This window comes from Trichoderma gamsii (assembly GCF_001481775.2).
Source record: "Trichoderma gamsii strain T6085 chromosome Unknown Scaffold_11.2, whole genome shotgun sequence".
Lineage (NCBI taxonomy): Eukaryota > Fungi > Ascomycota > Sordariomycetes > Hypocreales > Hypocreaceae > Trichoderma > Trichoderma gamsii.
In genome coordinates this window covers 686,857-711,812 of record NW_020171348.1, presented here as the reverse complement: position 1 = coordinate 711,812, position 24,956 = coordinate 686,857, and the positions used below count along the sequence as shown (strand labels likewise).

The 24,956-nt window shown below is 48.4% G+C and overlaps 7 protein-coding genes across 7 annotated transcripts; 4 read left to right on the top strand and 3 right to left on the bottom strand.

Annotated features, from left to right (window-relative positions):
• Positions 1–518: 518 nt before the first annotated feature.
• On the top strand, positions 519–3,066 carry TGAM01_v204134 (hypothetical protein; the record flags this gene model as incomplete). Its single annotated transcript, XM_024549354.1, has 6 exons — positions 519–712; positions 776–1,403; positions 1,469–1,549; positions 1,612–2,240; positions 2,289–2,474; positions 2,529–3,066. 6 exons carry the CDS (start codon positions 519–521, stop codon positions 3,064–3,066), a joined length of 2,256 nt encoding a protein of 751 aa, XP_024405939.1.
• Positions 3,067–3,332: 266 nt separating this feature from the next.
• Positions 3,333–4,080, bottom strand: TGAM01_v204135 (cupin domain-containing protein; the record flags this gene model as incomplete). Its single annotated transcript, XM_018800688.1, has 4 exons — positions 3,333–3,421; positions 3,482–3,603; positions 3,685–3,743; positions 3,817–4,080. The coding sequence occupies 4 exons, from the start codon at positions 4,078–4,080 to the stop codon at positions 3,333–3,335; spliced, it is 534 nt and encodes a 177-aa protein (XP_018666153.1).
• A 2,197-nt stretch (positions 4,081–6,277) lies between these two features.
• Positions 6,278–7,549, top strand: TGAM01_v204133 (hypothetical protein; the record flags this gene model as incomplete). Its single annotated transcript, XM_024549353.1, has 5 exons — positions 6,278–6,367; positions 6,451–6,759; positions 6,829–7,125; positions 7,232–7,264; positions 7,322–7,549. 5 exons carry the CDS (start codon positions 6,278–6,280, stop codon positions 7,547–7,549), a joined length of 957 nt encoding a protein of 318 aa, XP_024405938.1.
• Positions 7,550–10,470: 2,921 nt separating this feature from the next.
• Positions 10,471–13,227, top strand: TGAM01_v204132 (hypothetical protein; the record flags this gene model as incomplete). Its single annotated transcript, XM_018800686.1, has 1 exon — positions 10,471–13,227. One exon carries the CDS (start codon positions 10,471–10,473, stop codon positions 13,225–13,227), a length of 2,757 nt encoding a protein of 918 aa, XP_018666151.1.
• A 2,415-nt stretch (positions 13,228–15,642) lies between these two features.
• TGAM01_v204131 (hypothetical protein) lies at positions 15,643–18,114 on the bottom strand (the record flags this gene model as incomplete). Its single annotated transcript, XM_018800685.1, has 1 exon — positions 15,643–18,114. The coding sequence occupies one exon, from the start codon at positions 18,112–18,114 to the stop codon at positions 15,643–15,645; it is 2,472 nt and encodes an 823-aa protein (XP_018666150.1).
• A 785-nt stretch (positions 18,115–18,899) lies between these two features.
• On the bottom strand, positions 18,900–19,868 carry TGAM01_v204130 (HPP family protein; the record flags this gene model as incomplete). Its single annotated transcript, XM_018800684.1, has 2 exons — positions 18,900–19,547; positions 19,608–19,868. The coding sequence occupies 2 exons, from the start codon at positions 19,866–19,868 to the stop codon at positions 18,900–18,902; spliced, it is 909 nt and encodes a 302-aa protein (XP_018666149.1).
• Positions 19,869–22,691: 2,823 nt separating this feature from the next.
• TGAM01_v204129 (hypothetical protein) lies at positions 22,692–24,876 on the top strand (the record flags this gene model as incomplete). The annotated part of the gene is made up of 3 exons (XM_018800683.1): positions 22,692–23,051; positions 23,136–23,315; positions 23,380–24,876. The coding sequence occupies 3 exons, from the start codon at positions 22,692–22,694 to the stop codon at positions 24,874–24,876; spliced, it is 2,037 nt and encodes a 678-aa protein (XP_018666148.1).
• Between the last annotated feature and the right edge of the window lie 80 nt (positions 24,877–24,956).

Genomic DNA, 24,956 nt, shown 5'->3' with positions numbered 1-24,956 from the left:
CTTCTAACAGCTGGCAGAAATGAATAAATCTCATAGATACTCAACATTCCTTACTTAATACACCCAGGCTGACATGTATAATTGCCACTCTCTATACAGAGAATTGGAGCGTCGGCAATGAGGTACAGCGGTACTTCCTGAACCGGCTTATCGAAATTGGCCGAGGGTAAATCGCGATGCTTTGATTCGCCAGAAATGTCGGGGAAACTCCCCCACAGAAGACCGAAAACGCTCTCCGCGATCCACATAGCCGAAGCCGGGGAAGTGCTTATCAAACCGGGAGACCATCGACTCAAGGGGAAGCCGTCAGTTTCGAGGAACCTTTGCAAAAAGCATTTCCATCCATCATTGGCATTCCCACATTCGTCAGTTTCGCATCTCGGCTCCCCACATAACTTTAATTGACCCGAGTCAAACAGCTCCCGCGCAAATTGACAGACGAGCCGTGCTGTCATATCTTAAGTTATCTACTTGTACAATCTCATCCACACATCGCGGAACAGAAGCCGAGTGGAGCAATGGGTTCTTCCAATTCAGACGGCGAGACTTCATCAAGTCCCCCGCTATTGCGCGCGCGACTGCGTGCCAGCCATGCTTGTACCGTCTGTAGAATCCGCAAAGTCAGATGCGATGTTGCAGTTACTGGATTTCCATGCACAAATTGCCGGTTGGACTCTGCCAATTGCAAAGTGTTGCCGCGAAAGCGAAAGTGGTCAGTTACTGTCATAGGGAAAGGGTTATTACTGAATGCACGTTGCTAAAATTACTTGAATAGGGAACAAAGAGTGAAGCGCGTGTTTGATCAAGAGCAAAAGGAGAAATTATCACAATCCCGACACATAGATGTAGAAAAGGCAAAGCCTTCACAGCCAGTGTACCCGAACCCCCCGTCCCAAGCAAATGCTACAAACGACCAAGAAAGGGACAGTTCGAGCTCGTCCAGCCCATCTGTCAAAATCGATCCATTTCTAACCCCGGCGTTCCAACAAGAGGCATCAGATTTTAATACAGAATCTATAAGCACAAACTTCACTTTCACAGATGGTACCATTGACCCAAGCAGAATAGGACAGCAAGGTGGCTTCGGCAGCAATCCCTGGGGAACGGGATATGACAAAACCACCATCTTTGGACTGCAGCCGCCAGCGCGTCTCGTACCTTATTCCAACTACAACTTTGTGGACGCTGGATCCCTCTATCAACTTAGCCATATCGATGTAGCGTACTTGACAGAAAAGGGCTGTCTCAACTTGCCTGCCGAAACAGCACTAGAAGAGTTCTTCAATCAGTATTTCTCACATATTCATCCCATCATACCTTTGGTCAGCGAAGCGGAATTTTGGGCAGCAGATGCTCGCATTCCTCTTCTCCTGATCCGGGCAATGTTGTTCATATCATCTCCTGTAAGTTCACCGAGGGTATCATGATGCATTGGAATCTTCTTAGCCATGTAGCTGACCTTTAATAGTACGTCTCAGCGTCAACGCTTCTCAGCCTTGGATACAGCAGTGTACAAGCAGCTCATCTTGAACTATATACCGCTGCAAAGGTCGGTGTGCCATTACTCCATCCATCACTTTGCAGAATCTAATCATCTCCGATTTGCCTCAGACTTTGACCCAATTCGACATCCACAGAGACAATGTCGTCAGTGCCCAAGTAGCGCTCCTGCTGACCTATTACACGCCCGCGCCGAGCGATACCACAAACACATACTGGATGGTAAACGCAGTCCACTTTGCCCGCTGCGCCCACGCCGACCAGTATCACACACTAAACGACGGCAATCCCGCGAAAGGAAGGCTTAAACGACTGTGGTGGACCTGCATATTGCGAGACAGAGTCATCTCTTTGAGTTTGCGAAGACCATTGGTCATTGGATGCGATGATTTCGACTTTAGCCAGCCGGGACTCCTTCTTGCCGACTTTTCAGACGAATTGGGAGTCTCTACGGTGTACGACCGGCCGACAAGACAGATTATAGCACATTTCATATCGGCATTCTGCGAGATTGTCAATCCCTTGAGCATGGCCCTTGCGATACTCTACCCGGCGACCGGCCCCAAGGTCATTACCTCGGAGACAGACACTGGAAGGGAGTCCGATGCTTGTGCTGAAATTGTCGGGCTCCTGGACGTTTGGTATCAGAAGACAAGAGAGCGGTTCGAGGTCTCTACTCCGTCGATTGGCGTCCACAAATCTGTGACAATGTTTATCAAGATGACTTTTATCTACTACTTGTGAGTTTACTTCTATTCCGAGACGAGACTCATGCTGACATCTTCTAGTGCTGCGAGAGCAAGTCTGTGTTATCACATGATGCTACTATCCGTTTCCAATCCTAGCCACGCATCAGATACCAAGAAGAACGATCTCCAAGTCCAGGCAGAGATGGATTCAGCATTAAAGGGAATTACTGGCATGTTTATGCAGTTAGCCCGCCTAGGCCTTGTCCAGTATCTGCCAAACACATTGTAGGCAAATTCTAGTCCTTTGCTTCGATCTTCAAGGCTAATTCAAATCGCTAGCGTTACATTTACAGCTATTCCACTCATCTGGCAAGTTCTAGATGCAAAGATACTAAACACCGGCGCACCAGCCGCAGACAACATGCGCGATCTCATGGTCTACACCAACGTCATGAACAAGTTCCGAGGCCTCCACGAAAACGCAAACAATGTTCTAAAATTCATAAAACAGCTCATTACTCACATTCAGACAACAGAATCCGCTGAGATCAACCATCATGAGCTGTTGTTGGCAGATTCTGCTTTCCCGCCAGAACTACTATCAAGCTTCCTGCCTGATGGAAAGACACAGGACAGCATCATCACCCACGAGCCGAAAAATAAATGGGCAAAGTTATTCGCTGGAAAGCCACGGACCTACTTGCGGATCGCATTGACGATTCAACATTCGCTTTCCAGTGGCAATTTCCCATCAGAAGAAGACTTTCCCAAGGCACTGCAGATGGTGAAGTTTGCAGAGGAGACGATGGATGGTGGTGTTGATGTTGGGCTATACAAATATTTGCAACATATGGAGGATTTCTTACTATCTGCTTAGTGATAAGTAGCGGCGGTGTCTGGAAAAATGATACCATTCATTTTCATCATTGTACTTGAGATGCAGGTCATTGTTTGATGGATCATGTTGTTGTCTGAATTCTTGTTTCAATCTTAATGCCCAAAGGGACAAACAGCGCGCCCATATTAAATCATGACATTCGCAAATTTATGCAAGCTTGTGCAACGCATTTTTTCCATCATCCATTTCATATCCAACAGGTGGTATTCCGGGAATTGCGTGGTAGAAAGACTATAACCAGATACCTAGTGTGATGCGCCTCCACTTTCGACTTCTTCCTTGGTATAGCCATAAGCCGTCAATAACTTTCCATCAATTTTGACAGGCGTAGCAGCTATTTTCATTGTGAGACTATCTTCATAACTAACAACAGATTTCAAGGCTGCATTCTTACCTGAGAGGACAAAGTAGAGGCGAGCGGGTTCCTCAGAATAATTTGTCCATCCGTGAATCGTACCGCGCTGGACGCACACATCGCCAGGCTTCATATCGATGCGGACACCATCATCAAGATGGCTACACATAGATGGTATTAGCAACTAGATCGTGAAGATCTCCTAATTGAGAGAAATAGAGAGACAAAGAGAGGCAATGTACCAGGAGACTTCTCCCTTGAGAAGGATGCCGAAATCTAGCGACTCCGTCCGATGGAACAACTGTCGCCATTCTTAGTATCTGCGCCTAACTCGATACCCCGCCCCGGGCCCTTGGATCTGAAATAAAAGTTACTGTTACCGTTTCCACTTTTGGCGGAATGTCGACAACCCGGAGAATAATTCCCTTCTGGTTCGACAAGTCAGTGGTTCGCGTCTTGGTGGGATCAACCCAGTCGTCGTTGGAGGCTGGAAACTGGTGCGTCTCATAGAGCACCGCAAAGTTGGCCCCCGTCGGCGTTGGGACGCAAGGAATTGGGCTGTCAGCAACAACAACTGCCCTGCCTTCTGAGTTGTGGCCGGTGACAATCCGCCTGGGGTCTGGGAACCAAGAAGTCATGTTGAAGGCGTGAATATTGTCGCTGTTACGTGTGTTAATGATATAGTGTGTTGAATGAGTAAAACGCAAGGCGCCCGTGAGTATATACAGGAACTGGACTCATCAACATTAGACTGCAAATCACATGACGCAACTTCTAAGACATGCAACGCAACGGCGATGTGCGGTGTAGCCGCAGATTACTTAACAAGTGTGTGCTACTAAGCATCGTCAAACTCTGTTGCTCTGTTTGCCGATCGTTATCCGACAAACAAGTGAACTTGCAATATCCTATGGTTGTAGTAACTCAACAACTGATGACAGGATAAGCTCTAATTTGCAAGCTTCACACTGAAAAGTGAATTTTGTTGGGGACCATAAGCAAACTGGAGAACATGAGGGGCGCAAGTGTAAGACCAATGGGTTGCCTAACAGGTTGCAGAGACTCATTTTTCCCTATCAAGATTAGCGAATAGGCTAATGCTGGATCTGCACAACATGTGGTTTAAAGCTAGATAATTGGCTATAAAAGCGCGTTCCACTGCTTGTAGTAGTTAGCCATGTATTACAATATGAGCGAATCGCTGACTGAGTGACAATCACGTAGATGTGCGCTTCATGGTCTTGATAGAGAGGTTGTACCTGCGATCGCGCATGTCTATGTTATGCGATATCGGCGCTTTCTACGGCTTGCTGCCTCACGCCAAGCGACATGCAAGGCAACAAACAGCACGAGGTAAATTGCATGTATTGAGGAATTAGCACTAGCAAAACGCCACCAGGCAAGTGACTATACTACAACAGCAGAGAAACAAAAATATAATGACTATAAGGAAGCAACCTCTTTTGTTTACTAGCACATCAACTATTCTTGATTTCACTAACAAAAGAGGACCTAGGTTTGTAGCAGTTCTACCATACCACAGATCACTCTTCTCAGTGCAAAAGATTGATGAAAGAACAGAAGGTTATACGTAAGCTTACATGATTTAGACAAGCCACACCAAGAAGATGGGTAAATGCCACTTTTCGACGCCACACCCTAATACCTCTAGTAAGTCTAGTAACCATAAATTGTCATCTAAAACACGCTGGCGCTAGCGAACGACGATTAGAATCGTCCATACAAAGACGCCAGAGAAAAGATTGTCCTTTTGAGAGTAGTCATAAGATTCATCTATGACGAATAGCACAACTATACCACTTGTATTGTCCCGAGAAGTGGCCCAGAGGTAAGTGACCTGATGGACGTAGGCTCATGCTCTGTAAGTATTGCAACAATACCTATCATAGCCTGTGATCGTTACTTTTTCATTCGTAATCTTAGACGCATGTATATGGAATCACATTGTCCAGACAGACAAATTAACTTGGCGTGGCTGCAATTGGTAAAGCTGGCGGCATCGTGGATTCTTCATTAGGAAGCTGGTGCTATCCTGGGTAGGAAGTTACTGTCTGCGGCTAGTCCAGGGACCTAGATCGCTCCGCGTATCGTAGAACAAGCCTTCCATCTGTGTGTGCAATTTTGGCTATGTGGAGCTTCTTTCGAGCGATGCTTCGGGTCCGCCTGAAGAGTTTGAGCCTGGGACTTGAATTGAGTCGAATATAGGACACCTGCGAGGCCCGACTTGGCTGCGTATTATGCATGCACAGCAGAGAAGATGAATATGATGAAGGATTCTAGGTATGCTGGGAGAAGATGCCTAGGGCGAGTGACGTTCGTTCAACAATGAAGGCATAGCGAACTAGACGCTGACAAATACGCCAGAATCTCCAAGCTGCAATTGCTGTGTTTGGCATGTATGCGGGCGTAAATAGTCTACTAGTGCATTTGGCTAGCAGATAGTCAAACAAATAGTATCCGAGAAATAGATCTGGGGACGGAGACGACGCATCGTGTATTGAAACATGGACAGCAGGATATCGAGCAAAGCGGGGGTGTGTTCATTGGCGTCAACGCGATGCGCATAGTTGAGGAATTGTGTGCTGGTTGTTTTATAGATCCCTGCCTCTAAATATCCGCTCGTCTAGGGTCATACAAAAGACGTGCCGAGGCCGAGTCTCATGGAACTCCTCAACTTTTCTTCACTATTTCGTCATTCTGCGCAAACACACAACAACCAGTCTGGACTCTCAGCATAGCGCTTCGCCTTGAATCTCTCATACTGTTCCGCGCGATAAATCGATCATTCGAAGCTCAGTCTCGATTTTGTTCGCCATGTTCAAGCGAATCAGCAATATTTTGACGCAAGGTTTCCCTCCGAAGCCTACTTTCACAGAGAACAACTTGGACGACCTCTCTGAAAAGGTCAGTTAAATCTCCGCAGCATGGCATCTCTGTGTGTAACCTCTAATTCGTCCTACTAATGACGCTTATGCCCATGCGAGCAGGTCTACATCGTAACTGGCGGGTACTCAGGCGTAGGATACCAGCTCTCAAAACTGCTTTATGCCAAAAACGCAGTTGTCTATATCGCAGGGCGCCGCGAAGATGCTGGCCAAGACGCTATCAAATCCATCAAAGAAGCTCATCCCGACTCCAAGGGAAGGCTAGAATTCTTGCTGCTTGACCTAGCCGATCTGTCCACTATCAAAGCCAGCGCAAATGCTTTCTTAGAGAAGGAGACGAGACTCGACGTTCTTTTCAACAATGCAGGAATCATGCGCTTGCCTAAAAAGGCTCCAAACAGGTCGAAACAGGTAGGTCGCGTTGTCTCTTCATTAACAAGAATCACCACAGCATGAGATACTCACCTATTTTCCGTCTAGGATCACGAAATTATGATGGCTGTCAACTGCTTCGGCCCCTACCTCTTCACAAAGCTCCTCTACCCAGTCATCGAATCAACCGCCAAATCTTCACCTACAGGCAGCGTCCGTGTTGTTTGGCTGGGGTCTCTTATGATCCAATTGATGGCGCCAAAGGGCGGTGTGGATCTCGACAATCTGGATTACAAGAAGAAAATGCTAGATGAGTATACCAGATACTCAGCCAGCAAGGCTGGAAATCTCTTCATCGGTAGCGAATGGGCTAGACGAGATGCCGACAACGGAATTTTGCATTTGGTAAGCAGGCCTGTTTCAAGACGTCATGTCTGATGGTTTCAAGCATTCTAACAATGTGCCGGCATGGTAGACTGTCAATCCTGGCAATCTCAAAACACCGCTACAGCGCGACGTGTCTGCGCTCGAATACTATTCAATGGTAAGCTTGCTTTTGCAAAGCCTCAGAATGTCCACATCGCGCTAATTCTTGGAGTAGTTACCAACCCTTCATGATCCCATCTACGGTGCATACTCGGAGTTATTTGCTGGCCTATCTCCAGATGTCAAACCAGAGCACAGTGGACAATATGTCATGCCTTGGGGTCGATTTGGTCCAACTCGTCCAGATGTTGACAAGTCTCTTTCTCCACAAAATGGAGAGGAACTGTCCAAGGCTGGGAAATTCTTTGAATACTGCGAGGAGCAGACGAAATCATTTGCATAGGAGTTCATGCAATGGAAAGTATTGGCCAAGGCCAATTGGCATCTGCGCAAGATAAGGAAATGCCAATGATGGAGGAGAATTGCCCGAAGATGATACCTTTTGACGTTTTGTTTAAAGCTAGGATAATAAAAATCGAAAAGAGAAAGATTTGAATCAACACAGAATGTATCCCTCTCGATGTGTCGCGACGAATGGACGATTTTCTTCTTCTATAAGCACGCTCAAGGGTGCAAATACTAAATGTCAAAGTCCATGGGGGGTAGATCTTGATTTCGTTTGACAAGTTGAAGCGGCATATCAAATCTTTCATACCTATCAACCGATCGATAGTTCTTTAAGGGAGAGGGAAGCAGAAAGGAGAACGTACAAGCCCTGACGATCATCAGAAGCGGAATTGATTCAGTGCGTCATGGGAATCGGTAGATCCTGATTTCGCTACGTTTCCCCAATGCCATAGCAATTGTGACAACAAGGATAGACATACTCACATACACAAAATCGTCGAAACAATAAGAAAGAGAGAGAGAGGTATGTATATTTCATTACAGACTGCAGGGGGAACCACAGAGAGGCGGTTGTTATGCGGGTCCTATTGAATCAGATAGTCGGTGGCCGGATCTATGTTTACCTTTTGGATGTATGATCCAACACACCAAAAAACATTGTGTCAAGCAGATTAGAATGACGTTTGAGGTTCAGATAGGCTAAGACAAACCGTATCAAGATGTTTGAGGCACTCGGTTTGTCGTGCATCATAATGTACTGACGGGATGGCACCCATCTGAAACCCTGACCCATAGGGCAAGTCATGGTCGTACTCACAGATGCAAAGTGATAGCAATTGTGCTCCTGACACCCATGATGATTCTATCTACATGAGACGCCTTTTTCAGTCGGCAATGAATCGTGCCGTCCACGTCCGTTCAGGAGTAGTCTCGGTAGATCGTCAACCACGGGCTTCAAGTAGTGCGGCCATGTGGATAGAGATATTAATAGCATGGCACCAAATAATGCACGCGCAAGCTTGCAGGCTTAGCAGCATGGCTGTCTAGGCGAGAACAAGATTTCTTGATCTACTTTCTGCCCCAACGTGGGCCAGGTGGGTTTCATCCCGCTCTGTGCGAGTACGGGTCTTCATGCTAAGCTTTCCGGCCTCGAGCAGTGGAGGACCCCTGGAGGAGCTTGGATGGGTCCCGCCGGCAGTGGCCTTGGAACCGGTGATATTTTCCCCTTGGGCGCAAAAGAACTGATCGTTGGGCAGCAATCTCAAGATTGCGAGTCGTATTGGTCCTTCGACTGTCGCATATTGGCGGCCAAATCAAGGATCGGTGAAGGCGATGAAGAGATTTTGCATAAGCCTGGCTCCTGATATCTCTGCGCGCTAGTCAGCACAGATAGGCGTCGGGGGTCCATCCGATAGGCGGATTCACACTGGAAGTGAGATGGAAAGATTCGAGAACAAAGCTCAGCTGCTTGGCGTCCTGGCGTTGGTCCTTGTTGGGAAGACCCTGGCAGGACTCTTATCGAAGAGCTAGCCAAGAGCTGGACTAGATGAAAGAGGTTAATTAACACGGAATCTTCTAGCCAGGGGGACTGAAGAAAACCTTGGAAAGAAAAAAAAAATTAAAAGTGGTGCGGATTGTATAAACGAACCCCCAGTCAGGTTTGCCACCAACGCAGGAGGCTTTTGCCATGAGGCGCCATTAGCGCATATGACTCTGTGGCAGCAAGATAGCACTGTGATCTCACCTGTCATCGACATCAGTGGCAGTTGAATACGAGTTTGGGAGTGTGCCATCAATACGCAAGCAAAGCGTAACAAAGACGTGCATGACCACGGTGTGCGGAGAGTCAATGGAGGATCAATGGAGAATCAATGGAGAATCTATCTCGCCTCGCAGCTGATAACCTGATATTGAGGCTGCACGTGCGCTATCTAGCGATAAGCTCGTCACCGGCTTAGCCCAAAGAGGCAACCCGGGCGGCTACAAGGTCCCCTGTATCTCCATATCGCTGCCAAAACTTGGCCAGCAGAACCGCTTTTCAGGTCCACCTGCAAAACTTCTCTCTATCACGCACTCATTCTTCGCATCTTGTCTGACCCGCTGCCTTGGCTAGCTCACCTGTTCCTTGCTGCGGATTCTGTATCATCGATGATTATGCGCCCGACGTTCGGCGGCCGCGTCCAATCTACCGATTGACTAAACTCGGCAGGTCGCAGCCAGGAATGACGAGAAATATGCTGGTGATACTGACAGCATGAGCATGGCACATACGGCGGTAGCGCCAGGCGGGACGGTCGTCATGCGATGGAGATGGACAAAGAGCCACCGATGATCACGGAAGCCAATGGATGCTGCCGCAGACCAGCCGATCATGACAAACAAACACTGATTAGCCAATGCGTCGAGGATGGAATCATGGCACTGACAACGGGATATGGAGCATGGTGGAAAGATGGAAAAGTAAAAAAACCGGGGATGCAAAGCTGGCGTCCGCCATGTTCCTGGGCCTGCCAAGCGCACGCCTCGCCTGCAGAAGCTTCCGCACCGGCCTCTGGCATGCTCGCGGACGTTGGATTCCTCTCCGGAGACCCCCCCACTCTTCGTCTCGCCATCGTGGCTGTAATTGCAAATCTAACAGGCCCGGCACCCAGACAAGCTTTTTGCTCTGACACGACACCCAGCCGCTATCAGGGATCACCACGCCCAAGGGGGTGAGGGGCATTCCAGGCCAGCCGAATATCCAGCCATTACTCATGGCAGTTTTCTCTCTCTTATTTACATGTGCTCACGCAGCTGTGGCAGCTCTTCTCTCCTAAATCATGATACATCACCTCCCTTTCTCTGGCTTGAAGCCCCTCCTTAAACCCTGAGACAGGTCTCAGAGCCGATTATACTGATAGCCGGCACGCCACAGCAATGTCAACAGACCCCAGAGACTATGGAGATGTTAGCGAGATCACTACACCAGGCCGCAAAGGCAAGAAGCGTGTAGTCTGGAGCGAAGATGAATCGAAGCCCTCGTCGTTGAGGTCGTCTGCGAACCTTTCGGTTGGTCCATTTGGCAGGGAGATTGCCTCTCCTAGCAGTGGTGACTGGCTCTTGGACCACAGCCCGCCTTTTGGATATTTCGAACACTCACCCCAGGCATCCCCAAACCTACAGCCCACTGACGCGGGGCCACCAGATGCTCAGGAATTGAGACTTGCCTTAAACATGGTGCTGCTGACGGAGGAGCAAAACTCACACGAACTACGAGCGTCACCACCACAAGCATCGACCCCTTTACCGAAAGCTGGAGAATCCGCTACCCCAAGAGTACCAAGACCAGTCTTGAAGCGCAATACCAGCTACAATGTCCGTCAAGAACAAGAGGAAGCAGACAAGGCAGAGCAGCATGTCACTGAACGGCAGCTTCGGTCCATGACGGATGCACGGCAACGAGCAGATCGCCTGGCCGTAACGCTGGGCTCGTCTTACTCCCGGTCTGCCCCAGGTTCAAGACGAAACTCGATCGAGCTTCAAAGGTCATTCCAGCCTGTCCTTAAAGTCTCAGACCATACTGATCGAGACTTGGATGATGACGCTGCTACCACAACTAGCCCTACATCCACTCTCCGGGAATACACGCCTTACAACACGCACGCTACCACACATCGTACCCCCCATAGCTCCCGCCTGTACCAGCCACATGAACACGATAGAGCAGAGTCGATCGTGAGCTCCCATGATAAAGAGTACCTTTTCCATCCACAGCCCTCTTCATCCGGCAGATCAACTCCAGTCATCATGCAAGCCTACACTCAAGACTACGTCCCAAGGCCGTCAAGATATCGTGGAGGCATCCTCTCCTCTCTGCTCAAGCTTCACCGCGATGGCAACGGCGCCAATCGAGGCCAAGGTAGCAGTGGTTTCAGCACTCCTGTTACGACACCATCAACTCCCGTCATGTCTCCACAAGGTTCGCCCTCGTCTTCCAGACGGCCATCTACCGTCAGCACCGTTCGATCACGATCATCTAGTCGTCTGGGAGGCTATCACAAATCTAAAGGTTCGACTTCTTCACTCGCATTGGGTGAGCTACTGAAGTCATCCACCATGTTTGCCGCTCCTGGTTCTAGCGAAATATCCGATCATTTTGGTGAAAAGAGGAAGAAGGAAAAGAAGTCAAAGAAGGACCAAATCCGAATCACTGTTCACATAGCCGGCACAATTGCACGCCACAGGTATCTCTTGAAGCTATGTCGCGCGCTCATGATGTACGGTGCTCCAACGCACCGTCTTGAGGAGTACATGAGCATGTCCTCCCGCGTTCTCGAAATCGAAGGCCAGTTTCTTTACATGCCATCTTGCATGATTATCAGCTTCGACGACAGCTCTACCCACACGGCGGAAGTCAAAGTGGTTCGAGTTCCCCAAGGAGTTGATCTTGGCCGCTTACGAGATGTTCACAACATTTACAAGGATGTCGTTCACGATAAGCTTGGCGTAGAGGAGGCTACTAAGCGCCTTGACAAGGTCATGAATCGGAAACCCAAGTTCAAGACCTGGTTTCGTGTATTCATGTATGGTCTCGCCTCAGTTTGCGTGGCTCCATTCGCCTTCCAGGGCCGCTTCATTGATCTACCAGTTGCCTTCCTACTAGGTTGCTTAGTTGGACTTCTTCAGCTCGTGTTTGCCCCCAGCAATGAGCTCTATGCTCACGTTTTCGAGGTCTCTGCTGCTGTTATCACAACCTTTTTAGCCCGCGGCTTTGGCTCTATCAATGGTGGGAAACTATTCTGCTTTAGCGCGTTGGCACAGAGCAGCATTGCCCTTATTCTCCCCGGCTACATGGTGCTCTGCGGTTCTCTAGAGCTTCAAAGCCATAACATCGTCGCTGGTAGTGTCCGTATGGTGCACGCGGTCATCTACACTCTGTTTCTCGGCTACGGCATCACCATTGGAGCCTCCTTGTACGGCATGCTTGACAGCGGAGCGGCCAGTGCCACAACTTGCGACAATCCTCTCAGCAACAACCGCGCATGGTCCATCCTGTTTGTTCCGGGCTTCACGCTCTGTCTGTGTATCATTAACCAGGCTAAGTGGAAGCAGACTCCTGTCATGACTATCATGTCTCTGGCTGGTTTCTGTGTCAATAGCTACTCGAGCACGTACTTTCAAAGCAACAGTCAAATATCCAACATGCTCGGCGCGCTGACCATTGGCATCTTGGCCAACTTGTACTCGCGACTTGGACGGCACGTGCAAAACGCTTGGCTGGATCTTGTAGAGTGGTGGCAAGCACGAGTCCAGCCGCGGTTTTCCAAGAGGAAGCCGACGATGCCTCCTCTACCTGACGTGGAATCCAGCGCGGGGCCACCTCCAGAAGAAAAGCAACGACTACCCAGGAAAGTGGGATATAGTCTTGCTGCTGCTGCTATGCTCCCAGCCATTTTTGTCCAGGTACCTTCTGGTTTAGCCGCAAGCGGCTCCCTGTTAGCTGGCATCAATTCGGCAAATCTTTTGAACAAAAACACTACAGCAACTTCCAACAGTTCTCAGATCGACGGTACTGCATTCACAGTTTTATTGAGCGTTATTCAAGTCGCAATTGGCATCAGCGTGGGCCTCTTTTTGAGCGCTTTGATTGTATATCCACTTGGCAAGAGAAGAAGCGGTTTATTCAGCTTCTGATTTGTTCATCATTGCCATTTTATTATTTCTTTTCAAACACTTTCCTTTTATTTTCATTCATTCCTTTTAGCAAGCAACATCACAAGAGCGAACAGCGAAGCAACGAGAATTTTTTTTCAGTATAACAGACTTGTTTAAGCGAATTGCAAATTTTCACTACTCACAGCAAACTTGAAATCTACAATGTTATTCGACATATTCCATAAGATGTACAGGAACAGGCGGGTGGGAAAGAAGGATAGAAGTTTCACATCTTGCAAACACGATTTAATACCCAGTATCTTAGCGCGATTGAAATATATATAAGAGCTTCTTTTTGGGGGGTTTAAGGCGTCAGCGATTTGTATTACTGCTTTTTTTTTTATAATGCATTATCTCTCTCCTCGAATTTGTGCAGAGGCAGGGACTCTAATCACACACACCATGTATAGCATGTTTGTCTGAAGCGATTGCGTGGAGACAAAAAAATGAAACAGATAGATATTAGACATCTACAGGCTAGATACCGTGTTACACGTTATACAATTTGAATAGATGGGGACCAACACCTACTCTAATGTTTCTAGCTACAGAGATATCTCCCTAAAAGGCGTACTATTTGTAGGTACGAGATTATATCGCGATGAAATGTGACAGCCCTTCTACGCAGCACGGCATCTTATACAAGCCACATGCACATACTTTTTACTGCTATTCATCTGTCTCCCATCCAACTCGATCCTTTCATATACTTTTACGCAAGGGAAACTCAAATGGAATGGACCCAATAAGCTAGTTCCAGATCCACGTGCATCAATGGACACCCCCAGAAATCAGCTGGATTTGAAGCAGAGCCGTCTGGGGGTTGGGATTCTGAAGAGTGGCTTGTGAATAGGATATGTAACTCTTGGGACGAATATGCGGGGGAAGAGACACGCCATGCTGAAATGAAAGGGCGTGTGCGGGTGAGCGAACATGAAGCATCTGATTGTCCAACCTATCAAGAATACGATGGCGTGTCTAGGTGTTTCAAGGTTTCTGCGCATCAGATAAGACATGGGCATACAGATGTGGGAGGAGAAGAAGCACATAAGAAAGACGTATAACAACATTGAAGGATTTACTTGGAGGCCTCAAAAGGTCTCCATCTCATGATACCGCGGCTAGAAGGGTTTATGTAATCTAGGACACAAACTCCCATCTGGAACTTTTGGAAACTGACGGTTGGCATGTGTTCACTCCGGCACTCATGTCTCATCGTATACGAGCAAGGGTGTTGAATCTCGTATAACGCGGGGGAAAAGGGGGGCGTCTGGCTACAAATTACGTGATGGTGTAGGTTTGTCCATTCTTCCGCTTTTGGGTTGTCGGTGGTCTTGTGATGTCTTGGTATGTTGTACGCTTTGTGCTAATGTTCTTTCTTGCTTTTTAGTCCCCTATTGCTATCTCCTTCTTGGGCTATAAGTCAATCGCATTGGTGATGCGGTAGTTGCTGATGATGTGTTTATAAATAGAAGCTAGCTAAAGAGAAATTCTAGGACTTTGCAGTTTCGAGTGATTACCAAGGGAATGGTACTAGATGTTGGTGAAGGCATGAGTTATATCATCTAAATAGTGTTTATATCGCATGCTTTAGATATCCAAGTTGGCGTTCAAGCTTTTAATGCACAAAATGCAATGCGCCGGACAAACTTCTGGCGCCAGATGATATATTATACTGTGAGAAGAAAATTTATCATTTTTTCGAGACTTTCATCTAGAAGACTTAATGCCAGCTGATTTTGTTTATACCTGGATCTTGGTACTCGATATTGGTTCGACATGTACCCTAGAATGCGACCAAACTTCAGCCATATTCATACCTACATTACAAGCGCACATACAAAGTGAAAGCAGCTATGAGTTAAAGAGGACAAAGAGAACTGGATTGATAAATACTTGTAAAACGAAATTTCAACCATCACCTCATCGAAGAAATAATGATTAACAATTACATTTCATGGCGCTGTTTGAGGTGGTAGATTCTTAGCTCATGCGCTAATGCTGTTATCAGAGTAGTCTTTCATAAATCAGATTTGACAGTGCCTGTCATATCAATTGATCGGCCAAATGGTCTAGTGGTATGATTCTTGCTTTGGGCTTCCAACTCAACTGCAAGAGGTCCCGTGTTCAATCCACGGTTTGGCCCCAAACCTTTCTTTTTGTATCTTTCCATAAATGATTATTCTGATATTTATATCGAAATTCTAATATTTCAGCTTTTATTTTATCTGAGTTTTATAGATTATTTTTTCTCCGGCTAGACTTTGAACTGTTGGCTGTTTCCCCTTTATTTTTGTTTATCTTTTGTCTCGTATTCACATGAAGGGCACTTTTCACGGTAATCTTTCAAGAGTAGGATACACGCTCTTACATTGTCCTAGCATCTTCAAGTACTCAATCTAATACTTCCAGCATGGCGTAACCCTTATGGGAAATTGCCTTCTTCACCATCGACAACGGATTTATCTTCTCCTTCTTCTTCGCTACCTTTTCAGGCTTCTTCTCTTCATTGCCCTCCTCGTCCATCTTCTCAAAATCATCCTCCTCCTCCTCCTCCTCCTCCTCCTCTTCGTCAAACATTCCATTGTCCATAAACACCTTCAACATGCCCTGCGAATAGCCACTCACCAACGCCGTGCCCATCTCTTCCGCAAGCACAGGCTTCGGCGCAGTCTCATCGCCTCCGCCGGCATTATAGCCCGCCCTTCCACCCGCGAGATTCCAAAACACCAACTCGGGCATCTCGTAGCCGTGCTCCTCGTACTTCTTCTTGATCCTCTCGTAAGAAGACGCAGACCACGGATCCTGCCTCTTGTCATCGGAGTATTCCATTTCCGCCTGGTCAAACTGCATGTCGCTAAAGACAAACACGCGCTTCACCATATCCTCTTGCTTGAGATCATTCGCAATGGCTGTTGGAAGAAGGAGCTTTTCAAAGACAGCGACAAAGTCTGTGTTGAATCCCCAGTCTGATTGCTTAATATGGGCGACTTTCTCCGGCAGCGTCTTTGTCGTGTCGATGGATATCATTTGGGGATGAGAATGGAACGAGATGAAGTTGCCGCCGAATGGAGGCTCAGTCACCTCGGCGACTAAGAGAGACAGGCCAACTGCAGAATCCATGGGCGTCGTCTTGTCACTAAATGTGGGACTACCCATACTCCCGGAGACGTCGCATACAGCGATGCAAGACGACAAACTACCAGAATCCTTGATCCGCTGGACGAGAGCCTTCCACTGGCCGTTGACAGCCTTTGCCTTAATCTCCTTGACAGTGCGGTCGACCAGTTCGTCCGCAGTCAACCCTTCCAGGTCTCTGCCGTCATACGCTGCGAGACTAGATACAGCCTTGATCAACGTAGAAGGCATCAAAACAGCGCCGGAAATCCTGGCCTTCCCCTCAGCCACCTTGTTGATATACCCGCGGAAATGGTCCAAATCCTTCTTGACAAAGAGATTCGTGTAGTTCTTCATCGCAATAGACGGCACGCGGTCATACTTGATCTTGTCAAACGTGTTTGCGCTGATATCCCGCTCCACAACCTCGAGGTGCTTCCTCAGGGCGGACATGTCTTTGCGGTATTGCTCGCGGGCATATCGAAGATACACTTCTCGGCTCGTTGACGCAGAGACGGCACTGCCGAGAGACTCTCGCGGGTACAGGATCTCGGCGATGGAGCTGATGACGCAGGTATGTCTGTCGTGGAAGTTGCCATGCGAAGGAGCCCATTTCGCACAGAGCGAGATGCTCCTCTTGGCCTTGGGATCCGAGCTTCGAAGGGCTTCCAAGTCGGAATGAAGCTGTTCGGCAAACAGTCGAGCCACTGTGATATGCAGCGTTCGGTAAAAGGCGTTGTTGTCAAAGAGGTCTTTGAGAGCCTCGTGTCGAGCATCTCTCGCCGCATGTTTGGCAACGCTTTGATTTCCAATGTGCACCGTCTTTTCCTCTAGGACATGCTCAATCTCCGCAATTTCCTTTTCCTTCTTTTCGACTTTTCCCTTCTTTGCCTTGACAATCCGCTTTGGCGTCCTTCCACTGGTTGCGGAACCTGCAGCATTCTGTTTCTGCTTTCGCCGGCTAATAGCCTTTGACTTGATAGCCTCATCTTCCACATTCAACACATCTTTCGGATTCTCAAGTACCTTCAACTTCTTCTCCGCTGCCAAGGCCAGAATATTCAGTAAGTCCTTCCAGTAGCCATGCGAAACTCCATATCGAACATCGTATCGATCTACAGCATTCTCAACCCCATCCCGCTTCTCCACCTTGACGAACCCCTCTTCAGCATCCTTCCCGTCCTCCTTTCTCACCTTCTTCTCGATGACCGGGCGGCTCAGCCACCGTAGATTGCCGACCAGCGTAAGAGGATGATGTTCCGCCAACCACCCAGCAGCGCGGTAGAAAACGTGCTTGGAGCTCTTGCCCAAGTGTATAGATCGTGCATTGAAGATGATCTTCAAGGTAGCCAGTGGCTGTTCAGCCCATGCGGCATCGAGAAGCTCCTTCAAGCGTGGACCGGAAACGACGTCCTCCAGCTCGTAAAAGAGGTCGACCACGGGGCTTTTGGTAGACCGAAAGGCAACGTCCGAATTCTCCGTTAACATGAGATTGAAGTACTTTTCGTCGCCATTTTTCCAGTCCTTTCGTATTGATTGCTTCTCTTCAGCAGTGAGCGTGACGCCGTCCATGGAGTCTTCCAGGGACTCTAGCGACACGACTCTGTGCAAGCCCCGCAGCTCATTGACGAGGAAGCTGTCATATTCGGCAGATGACTTGAACAGGGCTTCGTGTGAGGGGAAGAGGACGGGATACGAAGTCCTCAGGAACCAGGGCAGCTCCTCGGCCTGAGTCTGCGTTGTGGCCATGATGATATGCAGCTATGATGTGTGAAGCTACAATATGCCCTGAGAGACAGAGAAAAATAGCGAGCTGCGTGTAGAAGAAAAGAAAGAAACGAGGACTGAGGGGCACATGAATGCAGCAACCCCTCTCTCTATATACGCAGAGCCATATAATGTTGGCATCTTATAATAGCTTTGTGTTAGTCATGCATGTGCATCTGTGGGCTGAGGCTGAGGCTGCCGGAGTGACTCAGACGGCCTACATCAGGCAGCGAACGTGTAGCTTTGGAGGCGCCATAATTAGGCCCGACAAGCTCCTCTGATACAACGATTGGATCCTTCAGCAACCAATTTGGTAACGTATGAAGTCAAATAGCTTGATCTGCATGTATTCCCACCATGAAGTATTGTGCTAGCAAGGTGTTGATGGACAACTGGGTTTCAATGTGGTGGCTGGGTTCATTTTAGCTTTGGCTGCAGATCTTGGTGGGGATATCTATAGCAAGCTGTGACGCATCAACCGCTTAAGCAAAGGAAAGCAAAGGCAATGGCAAAAATATCAGACGATATGATGAGTAAAGTTTGTTTATTATATTTTTCGTAGAAATGGTATCTCGTAATTCTATCCACTGACTATCAATATTGCAGCCCAAACATATGCTGCGTATCAAAACAAAGTAAACCAAGTCGAATGCTCCATGTATGCTATCCGCTGGCCGAAAAAAATGCACCCAATGCTTCCCATATAACGCCGATAAGATGGATTGATTGTGATATACAATGTAGACGAATGTGGACGAAGTATTCGTTTAGAGCCGTTTGCATAGTGTTTCCAGGTATTGCTGCTCTTCCTGCGTCAGATAGACGTGCTCGGGCACAATGACATGTCCTGGCTTGATAATGATATCGGCCGCGTGTTTGGCATCTTCCGTCTCGGCTTCTTTATCTGTAGCGGCCTCGAGGTCTGAAACATATCTCTCGCTCCCTTCCTCCGGCTTTGTCTCGTCTGCGGCAGCTTCAGGAGCCTTCTTTTTAGAGTGTCGACGGCGAAAGAGGGAGTTGGGCTGTCGCAGGTCTTCGGGAGTCCACCAGTAAACGGGGAATCGGCGTTCAAGGTTGTTGATGAGCAGCGCCGCGCCAAGCATCAGAGTGCAGCCCAGCAGCATGACGGGAATCAAGAACCATCCGACCTGGATTAGAGTAGAATCAACCACGGCCAACAGCGCCGTCGCACCGGCAGGGGGGTGCACAGTCTTGGTGAGTGCCATGACCGCAGTCGCTGAGGCACAGGCAAGGGCACCCCCAAGCCATTTGATTTCTTCAAAATTGTCGCTGAGGAGGAAGAGCTTGCCCACGCCGCATCCGATGACGGCGGCGAGGACCTGGCCCATGATGGCATTTCGCGGCTGGGCCAGAGGCGACTCGATGGCGTAGAACTCGAGCACAGCGGCAGCACCCTGAACGCACAATTAGTTGGATATTCGCTTGAGAAACACACGGAAGAAGCTGAAACTCACGAAACTGCCCACGATATTGGGCACGTGGTGAGGTGCAAAGGAGGCTACATGTTTGCTGACGGCCTCAATCATGGCAATGGCACCAAAGACGCCCAGAAAGGCCCAGAAGATGGGCATCAAGTTGCCCGTATCCGCGGGCTTCGTCTTGCGGTATCCAAACCAGTACGACACGGGGTAGGGGACATATTTCCATGGCGGCGGCGGGACGAATGGATTGAGGAACCGGTCAATGTTGAAATTCCAGCGGTGGTGGATAGGCATGATGGCGGTTGTGACTGAGCACTGCTGCGGCGAGATTCGACTCGATTTGATTTTGGCTTTACCGACTGTGCCCAATGAGGAAAAATCGCCGATATAGATGAGTTGTTATTGCGGAGGCAGTTGGTGGCGAGCTCGTGTAATATATAAGAAGCTCAGCTCAGCCAGCTAGGTATACAGAGTCTGTCTAAATATAGAGAGCGGGTGTGAATGATGCTGGCCATGGCAGAGCTTGGTGAGGTCAACGGCATAATATATGAAGCCGGGTCTCGGTCAACACGAAATCCAGGGTCCCGAAAAGAGAAGAGAGAGAAAATCTCCATCGAGCAAGAACAGAAGCCGAGCAGATGACGAAACAAGAGGTGAGAGAGAACCGCGGAGATCCGCATTTGCGCTGCATAGAATTTGAATTTTGGAGAAGGGCCGGGCGAGCGACTAGCAGGGCAGGTTGTACCCTGCGCGTACCCTGCGTGTACCCCGAGCATAGCGGGATGCTACTGACTCACTCGCCATTGGCAGTGAATTGGACGCTGTATTGCCTGTATTTGCGGGTAAATACCCAAGTACCTACCTACCTATAGCCAGAGATCAGAGTAGACAGTACCTCGACTCTACCAGGACAGCGCAAGGAGTGGGCTCTGTTCCCGCAGACTGGCGCCCCCAGGAGGCTCTAGTTGGCAAACGAGCCGCTAGCCGGTGGTTGCAGCGCCCTTAGACCGCTGTAATGGCCCAAGCTTTAGGCGGGAGCGAGCTTTTCGTTTGGCGGTGGAGTTGAGGAATGTCGTTGCATGTATATCCCATGCTTAAACAACAGGATACATCAAGTTCACATATTACTACACTGTAGCAACTGCAATTATGTCCTTGTTATTCGGCTAAAGTCCCTCCAATTGCAATACTTGAACGAGTTACAAAAAGACTCAACGTCCTGTTGCATGCCAGCTTGCGTGCTCCAACCCCTCATGCATGCAACAAAAATCCTTTCCTGAATCAGCGTCTCACCCTCGCATCGTGACCCAGGCTTAACTCGACTTTGATTTCTGTTACGTACAAGCTGCATCCGCCAGCTGCCGTCAACCCAGACAAGAATAACTCCCTTCCGCTTCCATAACAGGTGATTACTACAAACTAACTACTAAGCGAATTCACATCTCCGAAGCGCTGCTAGTCCTTGACGATGCTTTTTGTTTTCTCTTTCGGATTCGGATTTCACTCGGCAAGGCACAACGCCGGGCTACTCCCGCAAGCTCCATCACGGTCTGGATCTCTTCCAAAAACCAAACCCCTGCTTCATGTCTGGCAGATCTGATAGGCTGAGCGGACCAACAGCAGCCCAGTCCGGCAATCCATCGCGGGACAACAGAATTTTGTACAAATGCGTTTTAGCAATTGATTCTTTTTGTTCTAGTTCTGCAGCCTCTGATGTATTGTAGATGCGCTTTTCTCCGAATCTACGCGATCGATCCCTTTGATCCGGATGTTTCGCTCTCAATCTCTGCGGCAAATGTTTTAGCGCTCAGATCTGTTTCTGGGCGTGAATAATTTTCGGGCGTGAATACCAAGCACGATGACGTTGCTGGGCATCTGACAGATTCGCCCAGGGTTGCAGCAGCCTTACTGCCGCGCTTTGCCTCAGCTTTGCTTACATGTACACAGCGAGACGTCGCAGAAACCTTCTCAAAAGGGAAATGGTTGATTATTCTATACCCAGTGTCTAGTCGTCAGCCTCCCCGACAGCCGAAGCCTTGTTGACTCACAATGGTAGATGATGTCGAAATACAATACACAAGGGAGATGATTTTGTTCAATTCAACAAGGTTTATCGGCATTGCGCGTCGGTAGATACATATGCAAAAAATTATTGTCTTTCTTTTTGATAATGCAAATCGATTGGATAGGTAGCTACATGCACCTAATACTCCCACCTTGATCTGTTACTATATATCAAAATCTGTTTTTAAATGCCAATTTCTGCAAAGTAGAGGCATCCCTTGGTTATTTTTTCTCTTCATGTATAGTCCTATCAATTGCGGTATAAACCCTGTCACTATATCATCTGAGGTAGAGTGAATCTCTAGATACTCTTTGTGTTATACTGCTGCTTAGCGCCCCTTGCGGCTTCCCAAGATGCAGAGCGAGTGTTCATTTGTGATGCGCTGCTCTTCCATGATTGTCTTCTCCTTTCATTTGTAGCTGCATCACGTTGTATACTATTCTACTGTTCTATCATCTAAAGCAAGGTGAGTTTCTAGGTACTATCTGTATTATATTCATGTTCAGCACCCCTTACACTGGCTTCCCAAGATGCAGAGCGAATGTTCATCTGTGATGCACTGCCATTCCATTATTATTTCTCTCTTCGCATACGGCTCGATCAAATGCACTACATTGTCCTGATACTATATCTTCTGCAGCAGATCAAGCCCCCAGCTATTATCTGTGTTCAGCACCTCTTGCTTGGCTACCAAGCTAGAGAGCGCATCTTCATCTGTGATGCACTGTCATTCTGGTCTGGCGTTTGCTTTGCAACTGGCGCCGCAGACGAACATGTAGCCAGGACATTCAATTTGTATTTACCATGTTCGCAGTGCGTGCACCAGATCAACTCTTCGTCAACACCAAGGCACCTCACCGCCTTGGGCCTTTGCACCTGCTCAACTCTTGCTATAAATCCAGCTCAAACCTGGATTGAGCCTTTTCTTTTTCTTCTTCCTCTTCCACTCTCCGTTTCTGAGCATCATCTCTTCTTCGTTCAATGCTGCAACAAAGGATAATTTCCAAACATTTACCACAATAGATGCTCCAACACAAGACCTGTTAATCATCATGGCTTCATCTCCATCAAAGAGAGAGACTGTTTGCACTAAGCATCCCGGCTCAGATCTTGTGCAACTCGAAGAGCATGGCAGTAACATCGATCTCATGGCGCCGAACACCCAAGGTGTAACCCTGAATGAGTCCGGCCCGACAGATATTGCCGACGGAGATTCTTTCATCACTGCTTCAGAGCACTGCCTGGAACATCCAACAGCAAACAACGCCATCCAGAGCAATCGCAGCGACCTTGTTCAGAATGATCGCGCTGAAAATTATAAGAGCCAGGCTGAGTGCCTTGCAGCCTTCCAAGTCATCGAGAATGCTTTGTGCACGCATCTCCATCAGCTCCAGCTTACGCAATCCAAAGCAGTGAGCTATCCCCATGCCACGATTCCTCACTTACACATGTCCACCTCCATATATACCTGAGACTAATCGTGTTTCTTCCTGCAGACGGACATCGAATCCAAACTCCAGGATTTACCCAAAGAAGAGAAAGAGACCAACTTGCTGCTTGCTGCCTTCACCTTTATCAACTCTCTCGCCAGTGTCAGCCATATTTTTACAGCCTCTATTGCCATGATGGAGGGTGCGAAGGATCCTGCAAGCCTCTCCAAGATGAGGACAAGAGCCGTAAGCAAGATTTATCCAATGGATTTTCAATCTGCCATACAAGTTTACTAACTACACAGCATAGCAACCCTCTGACAGCCCACCTGTGCAGACTCCGGCTCCGGCATCGCCTGCGATAAGCATCTCTACAATATCTGAAGAAGCACAGATAGAGGACAGTTCATCCGATCTTCTACTAGACTGCCCTCCCTCCGATAACGATACAACGGATCTCATGATTTTCGATACTCCAGACCGCCAGTGCCCCGCGACTCGGAACACAGGATCTTCGGAAATCGATCCTTTTATCGACGCTCCACAAGAGGCAGCTGCAAGACTTGAGACGCCTGATATTGAAATTCGTCTCGAATTCCACTCTGATTTTACCAACCTCTATGGTCGACGACTATACGTTCCGTCTCTGCCAAGTACTCCTGCAGCAGAGCGAAGCCGGCGCGTTATCCTTAGAAACTTGCCACCAACCGCAAAGTTATCGCAGATTGCGAGAGGCATCCAAACCCACGGGCAGATTCTTAGCATTATGCCTCTCAGCACCCTGCCTTTGAGTAATGATGCCACAAAGACAGTCATGGTGGAATTCATCCACCCCAAACCAACCGCAGAATTAGTTCGCACAATTCAGGTTTCGCCTCTCATCTACGAGGATGCAAATCTGATTCAATACCAAGCAAGCGCGTGGCTCGTTCCAACTCCTTCCTTTGGCCTGTCCTGGGTAGATAAAGACGTTGTTTCCCAGAAATACAGTCGATCGCTCATGCTGAAGGAGTTCCCCAGCGACTACATCTGGTACTTCATTGGCAAAGTTGGGCTTCAGCACATCGTCCGCGTCGAGCTCGATGTGCCAAATCACTCGCTATGCATCGAACTAACGTCTATGTGGCAGACACGAAGAGTCGACGAACTCATTTGGAGAGGCACATTTTCCGACATTTTCAAATACTGCCATGAAAAGGGCACGTTGAGGTTCATCGTCCCCGACGTGACGCAGATATGCGACTACAACGACAGGCCGCCTTATGGCATAATCAAACAACTGCCCGAAGATGATCTTGAGAGACAATGGAATGTGCACCCGTATAACCGCCTGCCTCCTCATCTCAAAAAGGAAGCCGTCCAACAGGGCCCGACTCGACTCTCTTTGGAGAAACGCCTTGCTTTGCAGCACGACATCGAAGAAGATGAAGTCGAAGACCTCCTCCTAGATCTCGAGAACCACAAGGATACAGATTACAAGATCATCGGCAGCAACATCACTCTAACGCGCCGCAAATGGAGCTGGAGCATGACCGACGAAGACGACACCAAGCTTCTAATGGCAAACACCCTCCACGAGCCCGAGTGGGCAGAGCACTGGGACAAATACTTCCAGGACCGCGGCGAGCTTAACATTCGCACGTGGGAGGCGTATGGCATGATGGCTAACCACCGTCGAGAGAAGGCCGCCGAGCAGGGCCTCGATCTAGGCGCAGTGCCCAAATGCGACAAGGGATGCGAGATGGGATGCCAGGACCTCAAGAAGACGCCTGTGGATGCTGAGATAAAACAATGGCTCAAGCGGTAAAGATGGGAGCCTTCTTTTCTTCTCTTTACAGAGTTTGGGATAGAGTTGGAGTTTGCGACAAACGGAGATGAAGCTTTGCT